General features: G+C 42.4%; 1 protein-coding gene across 4 annotated transcripts in view; it reads left to right on the forward strand.

Moving 5' to 3' along the window:
• The window catches only part of EFR3A (EFR3 homolog A), a 152,014-nt gene that overhangs the window by 70,608 nt on the left and 63,827 nt on the right, over window positions 1–17,579 (forward strand). For all 4 annotated transcript variants that reach the window (XM_034763629.1, XM_034763628.1, XM_034763630.1 and 1 more), the window contains 3 exons: window positions 660–781; window positions 5,491–5,640; window positions 17,277–17,414. In XM_034763629.1, the coding sequence (XP_034619520.1) occupies window positions 660–781; window positions 5,491–5,640; window positions 17,277–17,414 (410 nt within the window). The remainder of the gene's footprint in view (window positions 1–659; window positions 782–5,490; window positions 5,641–17,276; window positions 17,415–17,579) is intronic.

Genomic DNA, 17,579 nt, shown 5'->3' on the forward strand with positions numbered 1-17,579 from the left:
GGAGGGAGGACCTCAACTGCTAGCAGAGCACCTCACCCTCCCTGATTGAACTAACCTCATTATCTCCATACTGATTTATACCTGCCTCTGGAAATTTCCATTACTTGCATCTGAAGAAGTGAGGTTCTTACCCACGAAAGCTTATGCTCCCAATACTTCTGTTAGTCTTAAAGGTGCCACAGGACCCTCTGTTGCTTTTTGTATAGCTTGTTGACTTACCATTAGCTTGCAAGGCCAGCTGTCTTGGTCGTCACAGATTTTATAAGATGATGGAAAATTACATTTAAAAAAAATCCATTAGCTAAGCATATTAATCCAAAATAAGAAAAAATCACTTAGGATCTATAGTTTTCTGAGCTGGGCTGATATTTTTCTGGAGCATATTAGGGCAAGGCCTATTTACTGTGTTTCCTTTTTGTTTTACTAGATTAACCAAATAAATCAGGATAAATTATTAATTCTGCTCTTATTGTGTAGATATTCTACACTGCATTGCAACATGAGGATTATTTTTTCTGTTTAATGTTTACAACGTTGAATATTTAAATACTGAACAACCACTTTTGAAAGTTCTGGAGTTAGAAACTTCTAGTTCTCTTTTTGGAAACTTGTTACAAAAAGTTTTCTAACCGTCCTTTTGTTTTTTTTTGGTCCCCTAGTTTGTCAAATTTGCCAACATTGAGGAAGACACCCCTTCATATCACAGACGCTATGACTTTTTTGTTTCTCGATTTAGTGCCATGTGTCATTCCTGTCACAGTGATCCAGAAACACGAACTGAGTAAGTACTAGTTTATATTGTATTGCTATGTACTCTGTGGAAAGCTAAAGCAGAAGAGACGTATACAATAGTTATAACATTCGGTGATCATTCAAGGAACTAACATTAGAACCTGTGCATTATTTCAGGAAAATAGGCCTCGTACTGCAAGTCTTACTCAGTTAAAACTCCCAGTGTAGTTAAGTTTTACCTGAACAAGGACTGCAAGATTGCCCCAAATATATTAAGGGACATAGGGCCAAGCCTACAACCATATGAGTCACATGAGAAGTCAGACCTCACAAATGAAGTATTGATTAATTGATACTTCAGTCAGGAGCCCAGGGGGACCCCTGTTGATACACCTGCTGTTTCTAAGGGGATCCCTGCTGCTACTCTAGGTTGGGGAAGAAGAGGGCCCCATGCTGCTGCCTCTACTTCTCTGGAAGGGAATTGGGTAGACCTCTGCCACTGCATTTCCAAGAGGGAGGTGAAGCTGTTTGAGGAATGGAGGAGGGGAAGGGCTAATATTGTGGTGGTCCTAGGGCACCAGGTTCCCTTCCAGTCCTGAGTAGTAGGCTTCTAACAAGTCTTCACTTACAAAGGAAATATTTAGTTTGTATAAGTAATCAAAATCCTTTACTACTACAATAGTACAAAAGTATATTATGATATAAAATAAACTGTCTAAGCTTAGCTGAATTTTCAGTAGTGAACTTCCAAACAGTTACCTTTAGTCAGTTTATCTAAAGTATAAACATCATGGTGATTTTTGTGTGTTAAAACGTAAATAGATATAGGAATGGATTTGCCAGCTTACCATAACATTTTCTGCTTTCTTTGGTAGGATCACTGTTAGTCCATTTTGTGTAGTGGGCGTGTAGGCTGTGGTTAGGGATGGCATTTTGTATATAAATTAGTGTAATTTAAGGGCCAGCATGTCAATAGTGTAAAAACACTTAAATTCATAAAACGTCAGTATATTGCTCCATGGGCTTGTTTTTTAGTATTACATAAACACTACATTTTTTTGGTCTTTAGCTCCCTCTAGTGGAGTGTTCTCATTTGTTGTGTAAACGATGTATAAGCATTACTGAAAATACTCAAACATGTTAGAATTTGTGAGAACTTTTTTTTTTTTTTTATAGAATGATTTATATCTCCACTATATTGTTACCCTTTTTCACACTGTTAGGAGACTGATGTGCTACCAGTGCTGCTGTCTGGGGCCTCCTTGTGCTTTCTCTCTCAGGTTCTCTGGTCTTTGTTTCTTTCACAGACACACGGCCTTCGTAAAACAATAGCCAGCTAAGCCTCTTGCCTACGTGTTCCTTTGTTTTGGGTGGTGTGCCTGTTTTGGGGTGGGAGGTCACTTTTGCTTCAGCTACCAGGTTCCATAAGGGAGCGTAATGGCCTCTACATTTATTCTGAATGAAAGGTGGGTGTTACACCCACCAGCAAGGTTCATCCCAACCTATAACAATACTGATTTTTTTCCTGCTTTCATGTATTAGATTGTTCAGCTTGCCTTCAACTCTAAAAATCCAAATTAAGTATTTATAGTAGTCAGCATTAGGTGGAGGCCTACTCTGCTAGGTGTAGTACAAAAGACACTTTCTTTGCTCAGAGGAGTTTATAATGTAAGAAATAACTGAAGTATTCATCTGAAAGCTGTATATTTTTATTAAGGAAAGCATACTCATAATGCATCTTCAGGGACAACATGAAGCTTCCGTGGTTGCATGGTCATTAAAAATAATCAACACTTATGGCACTTTTTACTTAGAACTCAAAGTGCTTTACGAGTTGTAAAGGTTAGATTAATAGATTCTAGGACTGGAAGGGACCTCAAAAGGTCATCGAGTCCAGTCCCCTGCCCTCATGGCAGGTCCAAATACTGTCTAGACCATCCCATGTGGTCTAGACCATCCCATCCCATATGGTCTTAGTTTCCTTATCAACTTGGACAAGGTCATAAAGCCTGCTGATCATAGAGATGGGGTTGGAACATGACTCTGGTAATTTCCAATCTTGTTCCTTACACCAACAGGAACGGGGATAGGTCCTGGCCTTAAACTAGAGTGTGTCCTAATACGGTTGTCATAAGACTGCAGACTTTGACAAATCATCCAGTAGTTCCAAATATCTAGTCTTTTTGAGACAAAACTAAGATGCAGAAGGATTTCAAGGTTAACATGCATCTGATATGCTTACGATATTCAGATATAAATCCAGCCCCTTTTTTTGAGTATTGGAAGAGACCTCTTCTAGTGGAAACTGGGCCATTCTCCTGTACAGGAATTATGCCAGAAGATGGAGGATTAATGTTCCTTCAGTACAACAAAAGCCCCAGCTTCACGGGGGTTTTCTGCACAACAGTAACAGTAAGGATATGAGGGCTGGGCCTATGGTGCTGCTGTATAGATCCACTGGCCTTTTTCCTCCCACATAGTGCAGGAATAAGTAGCTCTTCTCCCACTGTGATCAGAGGGGAAGCATACCTTCCTCCTGGTGTTCAGGGGCAGGATTTTGGTCTTAAATAATTTGCATTTTTCATGTTTAAGTTTCCTGTCAGCCTGAAGTAACTCTGAATTGATCCAATTCAGTTTACATTATCATTGTGAAAGAGACTTCCCTAAAGGTGAGGATTTTTTTTTGAAAGCTTAAATTCTGCAGAACCCTACTTTCCAGGACAAGTTTCCTACTCATGTTGGCAAATGAGCTAGCAAATTTTTCAGGACATTAAACAGACTCCTATAACTCAGATTCTCAAGCTCCAAATTGATTCTAAGGGTCAGATTGAAAGAGCCTGTCTGTACAGAAATCTTAAACTTGGTTCTCATCACCTCCTTCATAAAGAAAAAAATTAGATAATCATAGGAGTTAACACAAAAGTTGCCATTAGGATGGACAGTGAAGTCACTCAAGACGAACAAGTCTTCACTATGTAAGTACCTTTTGATAGGGGTGATTATTGGTACAACCATTACATGAGCAAAACTTGATTGTACACCAAAGATGTATAACTGAGAATTAAATGAGCATTCTTGATTAAAGTCATGCTACTTTCCTGTAAAGAATAATAAACATCTCACTTCAAAAATGTTAATATTATGGATGACATTATGTGACTGAAACTTCCTGTGATGGAAGATTAAAATGCAGTGCACTTTAACTGTAATTCCTAGACTTCTTAAAATTGGAATTACAAGACTGCACTATACTTCTACTAAAGTAATAAACATGCATTTCTCTAGCTATTTGAAATGCATCCCAATCACATGCACATGCTGTCTCTACCTCTTACATTAACCATATTAAAGGTGTCTTGCATGAACTCCTAGAAACAGGTTTAGTTCTGGTACCGAATCCTAATTAGACCTGCAGTAGATTATTCAGAATCATAGCCCCCTTATTTTCCTATAACTGTGTGCCTAGTGAATAAAGTGGCATTTATGAAGTAAAACTTGGACTATTTTAGTTTAGTTTAGCAACTGTAATGTGACTAACAGCTTAGAGAAGTAAGAATCAAGGCCAGTGACCATATTCCTTTGTGCTGAAATTAAGATTTAAAATGGCTTTAAAGGCGTGATAAAATCTTTATTTTTAAAAAGTCAAATTATGCTAAATCTTTTCACCTCTTATAACTAGTAGCTTTCTTCATTTCAATGTCTCTTCTCAAAATAAGTAAAAATATAAAAAATAAAATAAAAAAATATATAGTCATTGGCGCTTCAACATATTTAATATTTATCAGTTCAGTGCCACAAATATGAACCTTTTCTGTATAAAGTTGCGTTTTACATAGTTTCTTCTAAACTACACCTGTATTTGTACTTATGGGTTAGGAATGTAAAAAGGTAACCGGTTAAGCTTGATGCTTATCAGTTTCTGTTAATGATTAAACTCCATCTGGGATCCCGGTGGGCAGCAGAGCGCAGGGCCAGCAGCTGGAATCCCCAGATGCGGGGCTGGCAGCGGAGCCCCGCCTAAAACATTGGGGTGCTACATATGCATCCATAGTTCCCCGTGTACATTTAACATTTAACCGTGTAACGATAGAATTTTTATCGGTTACATGGTTATTGTTTTTACACGTTATTTACATCCTTAAAAGGCTGTAATTAATAGGACTAAGTCCTCAGTAGAGGTCCGAGCATATCAGTTTGTATTTTTTTGCGGTCAGCATTTTTGGTGTATTTGGTTGATAAATACAAATGGAAGTGCCCTTTCATATTTCATGTTTAACTTTTATTCATTGATCAAGATACATGTAACTGTTCTAGCAATTCAGGCTGCCTTCCCTTTTCTGGCTTACTTCTGTCATTTCTAATCATTCTTGTAGATATCAACCTGCAAAAATCTTGAAAGATTAGCTCCTTCTTCTTTTTTGTAAGCCATGCACTTGGTGCTTTAAGAGGCAGTCTGTACAGTTGAACAATTTTATATATTTGCAAATGTGCCTGAAGATCCATATCAGTACAACTTTTAAAGGCCATATATTGTTCTCATGTGTGCATGAGTTGCTTCCATCAGTGTCAGTAGGATCCTTGTGTCCATTTAAAGGCAATATGTATGTCATGTCCTTAGCAGTTTTAACCAGCTTTCCAATTTAATTCCATTTTAGAGCTGAAATGAAATCCAAACTGCATAACTACACTGTCTAATAATGAAATAAATCATTGTCTTATGCTACGTTTCCACCTTTTGAAATTTCTTTTCTCTCCTAGGATCCGGATTGCTGGAATCAGAGGCATTCAGGGAGTAGTGCGTAAAACAGTTAATGATGAGCTCAGAGCAACCATATGGGAGCCTCAGCATATGGACAAGATAGTTCCCTCGCTGCTGTTTAATATGCAGAAGATAGAAGACCTTGACAGGTATTCTGCACTAATTATCACTAATTCCAATTTTTTTTCTAAGCAAGGTTTAGATAGCTTTTCCTTCCCTGTTAGAGTAGCTCTCATTGTCACTACATACTCTTGATAAACGTGTATAACTCGTAGCATAGATATGGTTAACTGTTAATCTTCGCCTTGATAAACATTTTTTTCAACAATCAATATTTCAGTTTTTCCAGATCCCATCAGACTGAAAATTGGTTCACAAATTCTTTATCCAGATACCTTTAAGCTTTTTAAAATTAAAAATCACTTGTATCATGCAGTGTCTGATATAAAAATCAGCAAATACCGTTTTTGCCCAACTAAACAAACCTGTTTAAAATTAGATTTTTCTTAATGTTTAGGTAGTCCTTAAAGCAGTTTCTGGGATTTTTTTTTTAGGGGAGGAGAAGTGGAAGCAAGATATGGAACTAAGGCACAAATGGCAGTTGAGCACCCTGCTACTGTTGACTATAATTGGCTCTTTGGCATCTAACTGCCATTTGTACTTTTTGAAAATCTCTCCAAAGATATTTATGAATGAAATCACTGTAGCTCTTGAGAATATACAACGGTTATTTTTCCAGTGCATTTGTGTATGTACCAGAATGTGTATCAAGTTTTTTGGTTTTTTTTTCCATAATATTATTGAAGCCATACAATTGCTGATAAATACTCTTCTGTGGAGCATGTATTACAGGCAAATGTCCATTTGCTAATCCTGTGGAATTGCATCAAGCTAATTCCATTTGTGGAGGCATTCTTCAACAAATCTTTCTTTGTGGCTGAATCTGCCACTTTTAAGAGCCTGCCTGTTATTAGCTCCGGTAGACTTTCTACATCTACACAAAGCAGTCATTTCATGCTCTCTCTCGTGCCTTCCTGCTTTTCTTTCCTGAACTTACAGGCCCTTTGTGTTCTCTCCTGCCTCACTTTTTCTTCCATTTCTGGCTGGCAGCACCTTGCTCCCCTTCAAAGCAGCAACAATTTCAAGCTAGGCTGGTACCAATGTCTCCCCACTTCAGATCAGTCATTGCCTACCTGCCCATTTTTCTACATGCTTCTCTGAGAGTCTTTGGAATACAGATTGCCCAGGCCTTTGAGGCACACAGCTGTCTCCATGTGGCTTTTACCCTTGGAAAAGTGGCCTGAACAAAAGCCAGTTGTTCCCAGGACCCTCGTGTTGCTGTTTTGAACGAGAGCAGCCTAGCCAGCCTCCACTGGCCTTGGGATGTCTCTGCTAGAAGAGAGGACTTCTCAGGAGCAAGTAGACAGAGACACCTCTACATTACCCCCTTTCAGGTTCCTCTTAACCTCTACCTGTGCTGAGAAGCAGACATATGGTTAACTAAATTAGTACTTTCTGCATTCATTTCTTTAAGGAGTAAGACTCTGACTTAAATGGGGTTTGGGTTAAGCCTTAAAGGAGGTCATTTCAGATGGACCCTGGGGTAAAATTTATCACTTAGTGAGCAAAGGAAAGTAATATCTGAGGCTAACTGCTTATTTGAAAGATAGTATTCTAAAGACATTCAGCAGAAAAAAATGGCTAATGCTTTTCCAAGTGGCAAATAAGTGGCTTTTATACACATGACATAAAAATGGAAAACAATATTTATCAGTTGTTGACTCTTGGCCTTAAATGCTACAAATAATTTCTTGTTTTTTTTGCTATTGTGACTTTATACATGCACAGGCAGAAGAGAGGCATCTTGAAGAGTAGGAGTACGAACCATATTGTTCTAGCAGATGGCATCAAAGCATTATGCAGGAAAGACCAGACTTTCCAGCCCAGCTGCATAGAGAATGAATAAATTCACACTACCATCTTAAGGGAGAATGAAACATTTCTCTTGACATTGGTTGCTTTTAAGAAACAGTTATGGGCTCTTCTTCAAGTAGTGTGCCTGCGTCCTTGGTCTGAGATTTTTGGTAGCGGTGCCTGTTCGGCCCACACATGCACCCCACACATGCTTGTGCCCCTCGCTGAGATAATATGGGACAGCACAAGCAAACTGCCCTCATTTCCTTCTCAACTGCCTTCGGCCTGAGATGGAGCCTCTGTGTGCCTGTTTTCTCTAATACTTCAAAAATTAGTTATCTTGTAGCGTTTGCAGTTGTTGGAATAGTTGTTCCTTTTGTATTTTCTTTTTTAAAAGAATAAACTTTAAAAAAAATATTCATAGAGATAATTTAAGAGCTTCCCCTTGTAGAAGTTTTTTCATTATTTTACTCTGGAATGCTGGTCTTCAAGAGGCGTCTCTCCTGCCATGAGGCTATTCCAGTCAGTGATGGGCATTCCCAGTTCCTCTGCTGTTTGGGTGATACTCATATCCCCAGTAAGTGCAAGATCTGCACTTCTTTCAAGGGTAGATCCCAGAAAAAGAGGGAGATCAAGTTAAATTCCTAATGATGGAGCCCTGCTTTAGGGCCAGCTTCTAATCCCCGTGGTGGAGGACTCCCCTCTACATAGACCTCCCAGTACTGCTAGCACCCCATCCACATCAAGGTCTTGGTCACTGGAGACCACTAGAGATGTAGGCAGTACCACGGCACGAAGTATATCTATGGTACTGAAGTCCTCATTGACATCTGCCTCTAGCTAGGGGGAGGTAAGGAGTAAATCTCTAAGAAATCTCAGTCACCGACACACAAGAAGGCACAGAGATCTCAGGTCCCAAGGGGTTCCATGCAAACTCCAAATGATGCTGGCACTGCAAAGGTGGAGAGGAGTCCATTGTTTAGACAAACTCGGAAATGAGTTTGCGTACCTGTACCCACGCTGGCAGAGACACTTTTAAGAGTTCTGAGCCCGTCCCTGAGCAGCACTTGGTACCGATAACCTGAAAATCAGTGGTGCCAAAGACTGCTTAGCTACCTTTGCTACAGGTGGAATCGGAACCAATTTACTCACATGCCAAGCACTCAGTACCAGCTGCATCAGTACTGAAGCCATCTTCCACAGGTTTTCACTCGACTCTTTGATACCATGGATACCGTAAGAATTTAGGTATGCAAAGGACCTGATAGTATCTTCAGAGCCAAAGTTTCCTCTGTTAATGAGTGCTGTGGGTTTGTCAGCGACAGGAGTCTTTTGGTCACCAACCTCTCTCTCACCTAGAGTAACATACTTGCCCTTGTCTAGTTTGCAAGCTGAACAGCTAGCGCCCCCGCCCCCAACCTTTGGAGTATGTGCAGTGTTCCCTTGTCTATTCTAAGACACAGTGCTCTCCTTCCTACACTGACGTGTTACTGGAGGATAGACTTCAAATGACACCCACGTGGCAGGAACACAGATGGATGTTTCCACCTATGCTGTTTGGGCCCCCTCAGTGGCTCTGGTGGGACCTGTGGACGTTCTATCATCAACAATTTGCAGCAAGGTCTTTGCACCACTGAAGGGAACAGAAAAGGGACCATTCTTCCTCAACCTCCGCTACCACCACTTATGACAAAGGAGGAGACCTTTGAAGAGCAAGAAATAAGGGTGGTTAAGGAGATGACACCTCTTACTAATATATCCTTCTCGTTGCCTGACGAAGCTGTCTTGCTTCCACCACCCTCTTAAGGCAGATGACGTTAGGCACTTTCAAGAACTGACGAAGTGAATTGCTGACACGGTTCAGATTCCCTTTGAGGAGGTTCAGGAGTCCTGCCATAAACTCCTAGGTATTTTGCACACCTAGACATCTGCGAATTGTCATTCTGGTCAATAAAGGCTGCTAAGGCAGTTTAGCAAACCCTAGCTGCCATACCACCTACTTGCAAGAGGGCAGATAAAAGGTGGTATGTCCCTGCCAGGGAATCAGAGTTTTTTATTTTCTCATCCAGCTCCACATTCCCTGGTAGTGAAGACTTTTAGTGAACAAGGCAGATAGCATAGCTCAAAGTCCACCCTTTAGAGTAAGGATGACAGGAGGCTTGATCTTTTTGGTCCCAAATGCTATGCTTTAGCCACACTTCAGTTCAAGATAGCAAATTATTAGGCACTCATGGTCAAATGTGATTATTTAAATTACAGCAAACTTAATTCCTTTATTGAGCACCTGCCAGAGGAACATCGTGACCAGTTTAAGGCCATTGTAGGTAGGGTCAGCTCCTGGCAAAGATATCATTCCAGGCTTCCTTGGATGCTGCAGATATTGCAGCACGATCTACACTCACTGCAGTGGTCAGGAGGAGAATGTCTTCGCTGCAGCTGTTGGGCTTCCCAAGAGAGGTTGAGAGTACTGTCAAAGACCTGCTGCGGCCCTGGGGGCTCAAGCCGTGTGATAGGTGTGGTAAGCCTATGCTCAGAGGGGATCTGCACGCCGCTTGTCTGAAGTGCCTGGGAGAGGGACATTTGCAGGACAAGTGTAGTATTTGCAGTGGCTTCAAGCCCAGAACCAAAAGTGGGAAAGGCTATCGGCTGAAACTCCTTTTAATGGAGTCTGCTCTCTGGCCTCAACCAGCACAAGAGGTGGCACCAGCAGCCTCATTGCACAGCGCACTGGCCTCTGTGCAGGACACCTCGGCACCGAGGAAGGACTCTCCTAAGGAGCATCGGCACAGCGTGGAAGGCCGGCTCATCGGTGTGACACCGATCACAATCCCCAAGCCGCATGAGAAGAAAAAGGCAGAGGGGGCCATTTCCATGCCAAGAAGAGTAAACAGGACATCAGTGTGGTGCCTCCCACACCGGGACACCAGAAGGCTGGTCCATTGGTCCCGTCACCATTGACTCTGGCCTTTAGGGGAGGTCTGGTGTTCGTGGAGATGTTGGAGGAGAACCTTAACCTTCCCTCCACACCAGACACTTTCAAGGCCGCGTGGGACTTGATTGCCATGACAGCACAGTCCCCTGCCTCGCATTCACCAGTTCAGGTGCAGATGGCACAAGCCCCAGCTCATCCTGGAGCATATGGACAAGACCGTTCCCTCACTGCTTTTTAATATGCAGAAGATAGAAGACATTGACTGACAGATATTATGCACTAATTATCACTAATTCTGATTATTTTTTCTTTTAAAGCAAGGTTTAGACTCTCTTCCAAGAGTAGATAGCTTTTCCTTTCCTGTTAGAGTAATACTCCTTCCTGGAGCACCGATACCTGGTAAATCTGCTGCACCACTTCGGGCACTGACAGCGGCACCACCTATCTGGCACCGTAGCAAGCCCACCATGATGCAACACTGTTACCCATCGCCCTGGTGCCAGGTCAGGATCCACCTCTCTCTGGTCGGGCTCTGACTATTCCTCTGAGTCAGAGGCAGAGTTGTTCGTGTCCCGACACAGCTGGTACCGCTCAAGATCCTGGCACCGGTCTCGGCACTGTAGAGCAGAGGACCCTTGGTACCGATGGTGTCCTGGCCACCCCAGTGGCAGGGCCCGGTACAATGGCCCTTTTGGACAGCTTGGGCCCATCACCAAGCCCAAGGGCGTAGTTCCAAGGCGGCATCAGTAGTTTTCATTGCCTGTGGGTCCCCTCCCCTCCCCCAGGGCTCCTGAGGATCACGGGGTGCAGACCCGGGCCTCCCGGATTGGGTTCGTTGTCAGAGCTGCCAACGCTTGCGGCTCCCGCAGCACTAGTCACAGCGGCAGTGGATGTCCCTGAGCACATCACCAGGGAACCGGAGGGGCAGGAAGATGCTGACCCACCTCGAGCCTCATCATCTTCCTCGCCGCATGAGGTAGTAGTGGGCACTACTATGTCCCTCCCGGCAATGGACATGAAAGCCCACCAGGACCTCCTTAGGAAGATACGCCAGGACCTCAGTATGCAAACTGAGGAAGTTGTGGAGGACTTGGACCCAATGGTTGACATATTCTCCCTGGAGGATCCCTCCAGGGTGGCACTGCCTCTTATAAAAACTGTACAAAACACCACGAAGGTGCTCTGAGAGACCCCAGCCTCTATACCACCTACGCCCAGGGTGGAGAGAGGCGTTACTTTGTCCTACAAAAGGGGTATGAGCACCTCTTCACCCACCTCCAACCGGGGACCTTGGTGGTGGATGCAGCAATGAGCCCGCCCCTAAAAATAAGGATGCCAAGAAACCCGCCCCTAAAAATAAGACAAGCTTAATTTCCTTACTTCATGAAACTCACCCCTCATCCTCCATGGCAACTCCCAGTCAAACCTCAACTGTGTCTCAGGATGCAGGTCAGGTGCTTCACCTCAATCTGAACGTTCTTTAACTGCAAGTGTAGTTCCTCAATGGTTCTTGGGACTAGAGTCCGCTTGTTCATGGGAAGTACAAAATGTACAGGGACACACATCTCAAAGAATTCCAAGTACCTCACAGGGTTAGTAACCTCTCCTTTCCCACCAATCAGTGCTGGTTTCCTGAGCCCAGAAATGGCACTGCATGGTGTGAAGCTGCTTCAGGAATGGCTTCTCTAAAATCAGCTGCTCTGTGTCGTCTTCTTCATCATCCTCACCTCACTGAAGCTGATGGTGCTACTGGGCAGCTGCAGTTGTTGCCACATCATCTGCTGGGTGGTGCAGCAGGCAAAGTCCAAATTCATCCAGCTTTAAGTGCCGAAATGCAGTCCAGCCTGCCTCTGTATATTCACAGTTGCCAGCATAGAGGTGCAGTGCGGCGCATTGTTTGGTCCATGCTGGCCAACAGAAATACGAAAATGGGGCTAACCCACCCAGAAAAAGAGCATGGGGCAGAGAAAGCAGAAACCTAGGGTTTTTTTGTTTCCTTTTTTTAAGAATTTGAACCCTCCTGGTTTCTGCTCTGCATCCCACAATGTAGAGAGAAAAATCCCAGAATGCATACTTCTTAGCAGCAAAACAAAGGACCATAGAAGATCCTCCAAGAACTCCACATGCTTAGTTTCAGAGTAGAAGCCGTGTTAGTCTGTATCCGCAAAAAGAACAGGAGTACTTGTGGCACCTTAGAGACTAACAAATTTATTAGAGCATAAGCTTTCGTGGACTACAGCCCACTTCTTCGGATGCATATAGAATGCCATTTACAGCCCACTTCTTCGGATGCATATAGAATGCCATTCTATATGCATCCGAAGAAGTGGGCTGTAGTCCACGAAAGCTTATGCTCTAATAAATTTGTTAGTCTCTAAGGTGCCACAAGTACTCCTGTTCTTCTTTCCACATGCTTAGTGTACACAACAATGCAAATTGAAAAAATGCACAGCCTTCCTGTATGCATGCTATTTGCGTGGCTTACATACTGCCAGTTAAATAATGGCATCAATGTGGTTTTAACACCCTCCACACCACCCCACATGTAGGCAAACTCAGATTTGCTGCATTTTATAATTCTAACAGTCATTTATTCTTTTTCACTACTGCACTTTTATACTTTATTACAGTTCTGTATTACAAGGGAGAAATGTACTATCTAATTGCTAGTATATGTATAATATATTCTTTTTCATAAGCCTGAAACATTCCTCCTCCTGGTTTCTAGAATAAATGCTCAAAGTAGGGATTGGAAGAGATCTTATGTAGTTTATTACAAGCTGAGCAGGCATTTACCACATACCCATTCATAACAGATTCTTTGATAGCTGCAGTGGAAAAATGGCAAAGTTCTCTGCAGTGAAACATTGTCATGTACTCTGGGCTGGATTAACACAGAGGCTTTAGGGGATGCAGCTCAGGACCTTGGATTATAAAGCGTCTCCAGAATGTATCACTTACTGCATTGTTTTTCAGTTGGCAGCCTGAGACACAGATCTGGCCTACAATGATCTTCCATTTGCCTGGGCATCAGCTGTTCTTTCATGCCTTTTGGGAAGCAGCAGCCAACCAGACCTGTTCTGGAAACAGCAGAGTTCTTTTCCCTTTCCCTGAGGAGTCTAGCCCTATTCTCACAGGAAGGGAGGGGGCTTACAGGAGGGGAGGAGGGAGCAGAAAGGTTGGTGAAGAGAACTCCTGGAGCTGCCCTCTGCCTGGAAGAGGGGAGGGGGGACCCCGCTGCACCCCCCCACACACACACTCTGCGAGAGGGGAGTGAAGAATCAGTAGGAGCAGAGGTGGGGCTGGGCACAACTGGCGGAGGGGGTGGGGGGAACATGGGAAGGGCTAGAGGGCAGAACTGCAGGGGAGCTGAGTTGATGGGAGCAGGGCAGATGTACTTCGGTTTATTTTCCCTGTTTACTGTCATGCTATGTATTTAATTTAGAAACTTTTCATGTGCATTTAAACACATTGGAGCTAGACTTTGTTGCTACATTTTGACTTAATCATGTGCTTTATCAGATACTTGTGCAATTTAAAGTGATCTGTAATTGATATGCTTTCATTAGTTAATTTGATTGTTACTGTGCAGCACCTTTCCGAAAAAAACTGCGAGCAAATGTCAAAATTTCAGGCTGTAAGAAAAGAAAATTAGATGTCCGTTCATTTCTTATGAGTTTTAATGTCTAATGTGAATTTTGTAGTTTTAATAGAATTTATATTAATAGCATGCTGTTTTAATAACATTACAGTGTATTTGTGTAAATAGTTGTTTGCAACATTTCATTGGAATATTGTCTACTGGCATGCTTAATTTTTTATGTTGAGATTAATAAATAGTCTGGCATACCACTCTTGAAAGGTTGCAAGCCCTGGCCGGAGGCAGGCTCACTAGAGAGCAAACACCTGAAAAGCCCTTTGGCCCTAGAGAGTGCCCTTTAGCCTACCAAGATTTGGACATTGCCGTATCTGGCCCACCAGAAAATGTAATTGAATATCACTGTTGTAGGTAATTAAGAAATTGAAGTCATAGCATCACTATGTATATTACTACCAGTTATGTGCCGAAATTAAAATGGTTTTGTTCATTTTAATTTTCATTCAGCTTTACAATTGGTATATCCCGTTTAAAAACTGGAACTGAAATAACCAATATAACTTAACAATAAAGTGGTTGGCATTGGGCATAATCGGTGGTAAAACACAAACCGTATGTCTACACAGCAATGAGCCTCCCAGCCTGGGTAAACAGACTTGGACTAGCGGGGCTCGGGCCAGCACTCTAAAAATAGGCTGTGTAGACAGTGCTTTGAAGTTGTGACTCAGGCTCTGAACCTAGCTGCACCTTCAAAGCACTTTCTATACAGCTATTTTTAGAGCACTAGCATAAGTCTTGCTAACCTGAGTCTGTTGACCCAGGCCAGGAGGCTCGCTGCTTCAAGCTATATAGACTTACCCTTTAATAGCAAATCCAGTTTTTTTTCTCATTCTGTTAGACAAGTGTCCTCACGATCTCCTCTTTTGCATCCTAAAAGTGTTTGGCAAGCGTCTAATTATTAACCACCTACTTAGTATTGTAGCTTCTAAAATATTGACCAGAGCAGAGGCACTTAGGCTTGACTATGTAATTTTAGATCACGATGGCCTTAAACCACAAACCTTCTGCGAACACTGGAAAGCCTTAGAACTGTGAAGTATGTTGTCATTTGACTAAAATGACATTTCTTTTCAACCTCTGACTCTTTGTGATACTCATGGGCTATAGCTTTAAGCTACTGAAAACTATTAAATATGGCGTGCCTCTTTTGATTGACATTCTTTGTAAACAAAGTTAACGCAAAAGCATTGTGTTTCCAGAATTGAATATACTTGCAGACTTTAAGGTCTGCAGGATCTAGTTGTGATGTAGTTATGTGGGCCGCAATGTTCTAATTAGTTCCATCAATTTTTTTTAACCTGGAAACCAACTGTTACTGCAAAAGTACTGGAGTTTTCATTTCACACTCACCCACCGAATGAGGATTAAGCGGTGGGCGAGTGAAGGAGATCATTAGTCACTTTGTTCTTACCAAAGTTTTGCCCAAGTTCTTGCATAGATTTGGGGCTTTTAATTCATTTTGAAATATAATAAATACATACAAGTAAATCTTAGCTATGTTACCAAAAATATTTTATGCAGCCTGAAACATCGCATAACTTTTGCTTTAAATTATTTTCGACCTATCTGTTGTTTAGATTTATGGTATGTTCCTGTTTATCCAAAACCCCATTATCCGAATGTCTGCATTATCTGAATCCCTTCCTTGTCTCCCAGCATGAGATACAGGCCTTCTACAGCGTGTATCTCATGCTGGGGGATAATGTGGACATTTGGATAATATGGACATTTTGGATGAAAGACCCTGACTGCAAGGGGGGAGGACAAGTCCTCAACCGTGAGAGAGGCGGAATCACTCCTGCAGCAGCACAAGGAACCCTCTGCAACCCCACTGTCATGGAGGGGAGTCAGTGGGGCCATGACAGGATTCTGCTCTTCCCTGCATGGACTTCAGCCTTCCTTGTGCCTTCAGGGATCAGCTGTCCACCGACCCTGTGGCAGCGCAGGAACCCCTCCGCCGCCCTGCCATCATGGGAGTGGGTGAGCAGGACAGAGCAGAGACTTCTAGTTAGGACTGCAAGGAGGAGGATGAGCCCCTAGCCATGGAGGAGGCCACCTGCCGCTGAATGGCTCCTGCCCGCTCAATAATCTGAATTCTGATTGAATGAAATCCATAAAAAGGCATTAAATAAAGTACTGTGTTTTATAATACTTTTTTCTGCTATACTTAGAGGGTTATGTAAGACCAAGACCAAGAATGGCTCAATTTCTTTGGATTTCTTTGGATAGCTGAGTTCAGGGCTGATACAAATGCAGCTGGGGCTCCTTCAAAACTGTTTGACTTGTTCTTCTTTTACCAGACACAAGGTTCATTGCAGGAACTTTGTCCCATTTGCCCCAAAGTGCTCCTCTAATAAAAGCTGCATGTGAAAGGGGAAGGCAGTAGAGAGAGTATTCACCAATTATGGTTTTGGTTTTTTTTGAGTGAGTTACAACAAGGGATGGAGGTTCCTTCAGATCAGGAACCTCCATCCAATTCCTTCAGATAAGGATGGAACCCTTCAGATAATGTAAAGATTGACAAAATTGTCTGAATTAAACCTAACCAAATCATATAGCTACATCGCTAATGAGTGGATTTGTTCTTGCCAAATAGGTTTTAGATTTAAAGCTGTCTAGGATGAAAGGGCAACCATTTGTTCACCAGGTTTCTCAGTCCATAGACAAATCTACAATACTAAATGTGATGGTGTTACTGGACAAGTAACCTATCAAAACTCAGTATTGATAGCCATTGTTTTGCCTCCTGTCAGTTACTGGTCCTATAACTAAATTATTTATTGAACCCCTACAGTTTGCTTGGGGGAGAATAGATATGTAAAGACTGACATTCAGTCTCTGCTCCAGATAATTCACAACCTAGTACAGACACAGATAAAATTTTGAGCCACAAAAATACACAGGGCTTGACTAGCTGGACAGTTAGTGCACAGTAGGCTGTGATGTAAATTTACAGCACACTAACGTGCAGGGCACTAACGGGCTACGTGAAACTGGAGTAGATCAAAGCACGCTATACTTTTAGTGCGCAGTAGCAGCGTCCACATGGCTAATTAGTGCCTGACATTATAGTGCACTCTAGGTTTACATCCCAGCTTGTCGTGCACTGTCTGTCTTGGAACAAGTTGGATGAGATATCTTGCAGCGGTCATTGTTGAGTGGCTTTGCATAAGTCAAGCACTTGAATACTAGATGAATGAGAGCCATAAAAGTACCTAGGGATAGGTGTATGAGTAACAAGTAAGAATAACTCCAGTGCAACTTTTTTTTCTTTGTTTCAGTCGAATTGGCCCACCCTCTTCCCCTACAGGAGGAGAGAAAGAGGAGAACCCTGCTGTGCTGGCCGAGAATTGTTTTAGAGAACTGTTGGGCCGAGCAACCTATGGGAATATGAACAATGCTGTTAGACCAGTTTTTGCGTGAGTAGAAAACAAATATCAAAATGACTGTCCTAAATGTTGGAAGTGTGTTTAATATTTCAATAAAAAAGATTAACAGTTTTAATACTAATGACAAACTTCTTCACTGTATATATGAAGAACTTCTCTTGAAGTATTCTAATCTTTCTTCCCTGCCCATCACTC

The sequence above is a fragment of the Trachemys scripta genome, chromosome 2 (genome assembly GCF_013100865.1).
Source record: "Trachemys scripta elegans isolate TJP31775 chromosome 2, CAS_Tse_1.0, whole genome shotgun sequence".
Taxonomy (NCBI): domain Eukaryota; kingdom Metazoa; phylum Chordata; order Testudines; family Emydidae; genus Trachemys; species Trachemys scripta.